Here is a 6585-nt window from a genome sequence, read left to right on the forward strand (position 1 = left end):
CTGATCTATTGTAAGACCAATGCCTACAAGCTTTCTCCACTCCTTGTCCTGAAAGGAGCTGCACTGGCCGATTTCTGGTCTGGGGAAATTGCAGTGTTTTTGGACTTCACTGTGAGAAAATTCAGTGAAGGGTGAACATGGTCAGTGAACTTAATAGGGCCCATCTAATTCATTCAACACTCGCCAAATATTTACAGGCTATAGAAGCAGTTAAAGCAATAATGTGAAGTGGGTTTGGAAGTGATACAAGCTTGTCTTCTTTTGGGGCCTGGCCCTCCGGATGATGTGTGCACTTAGAAAGGAGGTGAGGAGAAGCCTGTGTGACTCTATGGGATGCCTGTTGACTTGGAAGAGAACAGGCCCTGGGCTCTAGCCTGCACCCTTGCTTCTGAATGGGCAAAAACTTATGCTCTGCACTGCCCTCCATCCCTTTTCTCCCATGATTATTAAATGCAAAGGGCAGAGGCTCAGCTTCAGAAGAGACTCCCGAGAAGGGCTTGTCTAAGGCTTGCCTCATGTTTTGGTGATTAGCAGATAGGGTGGGGTGTGGCTCCTGGGGCCTGTTCCTTACCCCCTTGGCTCTTGTGATTAAAACATAGGGGAGTCCTTACCTACATGTACATGCACTTTTTCTCAGCTTTATGCTCATATATGTGCCTGCTGACACTGTGTGCACACAGGCAGCTGCCTACATATGCGTCCACTGTGCAGTCTATAGACTCATTATTATGCATCTAAAACACAAAGTGGGGACCCAAGTAGACAGCTAGAAAAGTGCCACTCAGACATGCAAAGGGAAGTACAATTTCACTCCTAGTATGGCTGTGAGCTTGCATTAATACACACTTGTCTCCACAGTTTGGGCTGCCTTTGAGGTTTGTTGACATGGTGCTGGCAGTTAGGAATGTGAAAAAAAATCACAGCTGTCATTGCCACAGCACTGCCAGCAAGAGCTTGCACTCAGGAAAGGGAAAAACAGATATGGGGTAATTGTGGATTGTCTCGGGGACAAAGCCAGAGTACATTCATCAGACTAAGAGGAGGTGATGAAGTGTCAACCATCAATGCTTCTGGATCATGGTGTATGCAGGAGAAGTCTTGCCAAGGCAGGAGCATGAAGGAGTGCAGGTGGCCCAGGCCTTCTAGTCACCCTTTTGACAATTGAAACAGGATCCAAAGGCCCAATATTCAGTGACTTAACAGCTGTAGTTATGTACGCATCTGGGACTCAAACCTAGGTCTCCTGCATAGCAGGCAAGAATTCTACCACTGAACCACAGCAGCAGGTTAAGCAAAGGTGATGAAGCTGGGAGTTAACTGCTGATTTTTTTTTTCATGCAGCACTTCCATTTTTCTCCAAAGTTGGACCGGAGGGGGGAAAAGAATAGGGGGCTGTCTCTGGGACCCAGCATCTGCTCCTTGCTCTCTGGCATACCGTGACCAGTGAGTTTGTCTCCTTGGAGTTCAGCTCTAGCAGTACAGCCATACATAATCTGCATAGATATCCCTGATAGTCGGGGCAGCTCAGGTTGCAGGATAATAGTGCACTGGGTGAAGAGCTGAGTGTTTTAATACCAGTAACTTTTTTTTTGCTCTGATACGTTCCAACTGTGCAAAGTTCATGTTGTGTTATCATCCTGGCCTTCCTGCTGACTGGTATTTTATTAATGACATTCATTGCCTGCAGAGCAGAAGCAAGGTGCTTGCAGCACACGTTGCTTCCAACTGATGACCTGTGCATAAGAGAGAGTACATGTTATGCCTGCCTAGTATCCAGCAGGCATAACAATACAGTAATACAAGCAGTCCTCGACTTACAACGTTTCAAGTTGCAATGGTTTGCACTCACAACGTTTATAAATTGACACCTGGTTTCAACTTTATGCCAGTTTTGACTTACAACGCTTGATATGATGCAATGCCATGCCAGCAAACAAGTTCCCTGCATCACTCATCTCCCTGGAGAACATCTGTCCAAACTTCCTTGCACACTTTCTTTAAGAAAGCAGACAAGACTCCAGAAGAACCTGCAGCCAAGACTCCTGAGAAGACTCATACACAGACTCATATACAAATGTATCTGGGGGAACGTTTGTTCACTAGAGTTCCCCAAGGGATGACAAGGTTGAACGGTCATAAACTACTGCAAGACCGTTTCAGGCTGGACATAAGGAAGAATTTCTTTACTGTCTGAGCCCCCAAGGTCTGGAGTAGCCTGCAATCGGAGGTGGTTCAAGCACCTACATTGAACACCTTCAAGAGAAATTTGGATGCTTATTTTGCTGGGATCCTATGACCCCAGCTGACTTCCTGCCCCTCGGGCTGAACTCGATAATCTTCCAACGCCCCTTCCAGCCCTGATGTCTATGACTCCAGCCAAGAACCCTTAAAAAAGTCCAATCAAGAGCCCTTGAAAAAGTCCAGCAAAGTCACCTCAAAGAAGTCCTTCCGAATCAATATGATCGCTATTTACAATATAAATACATTAATGTAGCTATATTACTCATCTATAACTAATCGAGGTCAAAGTTTTGGGGTATTTTTGATGAAAAGAGGGTATTGGGGCTTGGTTCAGGAACTAACCCCCCATTTATAGCACTGTCCTTATGAGAAAATTGGTTCCACGTTACGTTTCGACTTGACGCAGTTTTCAGGAACCAATTGTGTCATAAGTCCAAGGACTGCCTGTACAGTAATTGTGACTGTACTGTATCTAGGTGGGTGGGGGCAGGGAGGGAGGTTTAGTGGTTGGTGTGAGAGGATCATAGATGGCTGCTACAGCACTTCAATGAATTTGATAAATTTCCATATCCTACTGCAGGAATAGAGGAATTCCTATGGTAGCAGACCTGCAGAACATGGTTGGCTTGGGGTGAGGGCGGGGATGCACTACACTGCTGCTAGGCAGGGTGTTGAGGACTTTCTCCCTATCCCCCTCCCAAAAATGGGGAAATGCAGAGGCACACTTTGAGTTGGTTGCAGGAGAGTGAGTGTGGTGAGTGAGTGGATGTGTTGTGGGGGGGGTGGCCCATGCACTTCTGGTAGATGTTGGGTCATGGCCCACTGTAGCCAACTGTTAGGTCGATGAAGCAGAGTGCTGCTCTACAGCAAAAACTGCCTCCCTCTAACACCAGTGCTTCACCCACCAGTGCCCACTAACGCTCTGTTTACCTGGCCCTCTCTTTGTTTTTATTTCTCTACAGCATCGAGGGAGAATATGTTCCAGTGTCAGGAGATGAAGTCACCTACAAGCTGTGCTCTATTCCACCTAAGAATGAGAAACTGCAGGCTGTAGAAGTGGTTATTACCCATCTTGCACCTGGCACAAAACATGAGACCTGGTCAGGACATGTCATTAGCTCCTAAGGTATCCAGCATGACACTTTATCATTAAGGACACTGTGTGGTATTGCTCAAAAACTGCCTATCCAATGACTCTGAGATATGAATAATACACATACACAGTAGAGAGGTATATATTAGAATGTTAAGAAAGTATAAGTTGGCCAAAAAACCTGCCTTGTTTTACAGTGGGCATGACATGTACTGATAAGAAAAAAAAATATGTTACCTAAGGGAAGTGTCCAAGTTCATTTTTAAAAGCAAGAATACTTTTCTGCCTTTTTTTAAAGTATGACCTGAAATGCTCAAAGACGCTAGCTAGAAATTCCAAGTACACCACTCAGTGTGGGTAGCCTTCCTGTCACAACAGCAGTAACGAGAAACATGGCTTAGAAGCCCAATTTTTATCAGGACCCTTGAGCTAAATTTCTGTAAGCGTGCAGCATCTCCAGGCTTGCTGCTAACAGTTGATTTACTTGTGAGGGAGTGAGAGCGAGTGACACACACATTCATTACTGAAATTCTCTTGGTCACACATGATAGCTCACCACTTCAGTAACATCTTAGAAAGTCTTAATCTGGTGCTTTATCAGGTGACAGTTTTGCCAGTAACTACTGCCTACCCTTCGGGTGGAACTGTTGCAGGTTAAATAGCTGCACAGGTGTGGAGCATATCACATTTAAAGCTGCTTGTGAATTTACTTTGGGTGCCTTTGTGGTGGATTAATGCCAGATGAGCAGTCTTAGGTTGCTTCACGCTATGAAGTGGAAAGCAGCAGGGATGGGAATGTCTAAATTAAGCGAAATCTGAAAACTGCTATTTTAAGGGTTTTTTTGGTTTATCAGTAGTGGGTAGTTTGGGCAGAGGAATGAACACACACAGCTCCCTTCTGAAAAGCGGACTCTACAATGGTTGAATCATTCTCTGTAAAAGGCTGTTAGCAGTTTGATTGTTTTAGTGGATTCTGCAGCTGTGTTGTCCTACAAAGCTTGTTTGATAGTGTACAGTGCTACCACCAACTAGAATCTCATCTCTTTTGCATTGTGCAGGAAAGCATGAAGCAAAGCATTGTAAATTATACTGAGTTCTGCAGCAGTTCTGTGCAGCTTCCCTTCCAAAGTTTTCTAAATGAAGCGTTTTTCTCATGTATTCCTAAGACCTAATTAGATCTTTGATCACTTTGCAAAAATTAAACTTTTTTTTTTTTTGGTGAAATTCTCTAACTTTCTGTATGTATTCACTGTAGTTGCATAACAGTCAGCATTTGTGCTGCCAGGGAACATATTCAATCTGTTTTGTGTTGAAGTGTGAACTAGCCCAAGTAATTCTGATGTACATGCAGACATTTGAGACCAGAAACGTAAAGGGCAATAGTGACTGTGATGTTTTGTTTTACTTTTTCGGTGTTGTACTGAATAGCCTGTATGAATTGTTTTGAGCTTTTTGGCTTAAGGCTTAAGTCTTGTATGAGTAGCAGTGAGGTGTACACTATGTAGCCTCTAGCTTAACAGATACTGTTTCTTTCAAATAAAAGCATATTTCATATCTAAAGACAGTTGTCTTCAGCATCTTCTCTCTTTATTCCTTTTTAAAAATTAGTATACAGTAAAAAGGTAGAGGGATGTGCACATATGATCAAAAAAAACTACTTTGAGAGTATATAAGATTATAGGTGTGTTTGTTGAAAATGTGGAGTAACTTGACAAGTGAGACACCCTCTCCTCCTCCCCTGTTGCAACCATCCAGTTACCAAGCTGCAAAAGAGAAATTCTGGCCTCCTTTGAATAAAATAGGGCTTTTACTATTCTTTTTGCAGTAGTACTTAGGAGTCATATCCTGGCCCAAGCACACTATGAACTAAGTCCTGTGCCAACACACAAGGAAGAGGCTGGGAGATGAATTTTGAGAAATCAAATGCACATGTGGCACATGTGTCATCCTGAATATTTGATGAAAACCTGCAGGCAGCATACGAAGTAGCTTTAGCGTACAATACAGGCAGTCCTTGACTTGCAATGTTTTGAGTTACAAAGTTTCACACTTACAACATTTATAAATTGACACCCTGTTCAACTTTCTGAGGTCAGTTTCAACTTTACAACACTTGATCTGACGCCATGCCATGCCAGTGAACAAGTTCGCTGCATCACCCGTCTCCCTGGAGAACATCTGTCCAAACTTCCTTGGACGCTTTCTTTAAGAAAGCAGACAAGACTCCAGAAAAACCTGCAGCCAGGACTCCTGAGAAGACTCCAGCCAAGAACCCTTCAAAAAGTCCAACCAAGAGCCCTTCAAAATGTCCAGCAAAGTCTCCTCAAAGAAGTCCTTCCAAAACAACGATTGCTATTTACAATATAAATACATTCATGTAGCTATATTACTCATCTATAATTGAACGGGTACAAAATTCTAGGTTATTTTTGGTGAAAATAGGGTATCGGGTCTTGGTTCAGGAACCAACCCCCCATTTATAACATTGTTCCTATGGGAAAATCGGTTCCGAGTTACAACATTTCGACTTAAGACATGGTTTTCAGGAACCAATTGTGTTGTAAGTCTGAGGACTGCCTGTAGACTAAATCATAACAGTTACTTAGTTTCTGTAGTAAGTGTTTACTGAGGATTTATCAAGAAAGCTAAAGATCTATCTAGAGCAGAGGTTCTCAAACTTTTTTTTTTTTGCAGACCACTTCAGAAATTGCTGAGGGTCTCGGCAGACCACTTAAACTTTTTTTTGTTCTACAAATCAAAGCACACAACTCATTTTATTATCAGTAGTCTTACCTTTCTAATGCAATGGATGTGCCTGTTTTTTTGGAGCAAAGTTCTGGGAAGTCAGGTGTAATGTTGGTCAGCTTTAGCCTTAGGTCACCTTTCTGTGGACCACCTGAACGGAGCTTGCGGACCACAGTTTCAAAACCTCTAATATAGAGAATGACTGACGATCTCTGTTTTATAGCTGGTAAGTTTTACATTTTTATTTATTTATTTTTTAAATGAAAGCCATTCATTGTGAAGGGAACAGGAAAAAGGACATCCTTTTAAAGGATTTCTTTTAAACTGTTACCATGGGAACATCATGGGGTGTGAAAAAAGTGTTTATAGATTCATAGATAGTAAGGCTGGAAGGGACCTCTGAAGAACACCGGGTCCATCCCCCTGCATCAAGCAGGAAAGACAACTGGGGTCAGGCAATCCCAGCGAGGTGACTGTCCAGTCTCCTCTTGAAAATTTCCAGGGTA

The 6585-nt window shown here is 43.0% G+C and overlaps 1 protein-coding gene across 1 annotated transcript in view; it reads left to right on the plus strand.

Moving 5' to 3' along the window:
* Positions 1-4908, plus strand: part of CARHSP1 (calcium regulated heat stable protein 1) — a 44452-nt gene extending 39544 nt beyond the window's left edge. The window contains exon 3 of the mRNA XM_019507478.1: positions 3204-4908. Coding sequence (XP_019363023.1) covers positions 3204-3366 — 163 coding nt within the window. The 3' untranslated portion in view covers positions 3367-4908. The remainder of the gene's footprint in view (positions 1-3203) is intronic.
* Positions 4909-6585: the final 1677 nt, after the last annotated feature.

Source organism: Gavialis gangeticus, unplaced genomic scaffold, assembly GCF_001723915.1.
Source record: "Gavialis gangeticus isolate Ggan-Ray unplaced genomic scaffold, GavGan_comp1, whole genome shotgun sequence".
Classification (NCBI taxonomy): domain Eukaryota; kingdom Metazoa; phylum Chordata; order Crocodylia; family Gavialidae; genus Gavialis; species Gavialis gangeticus.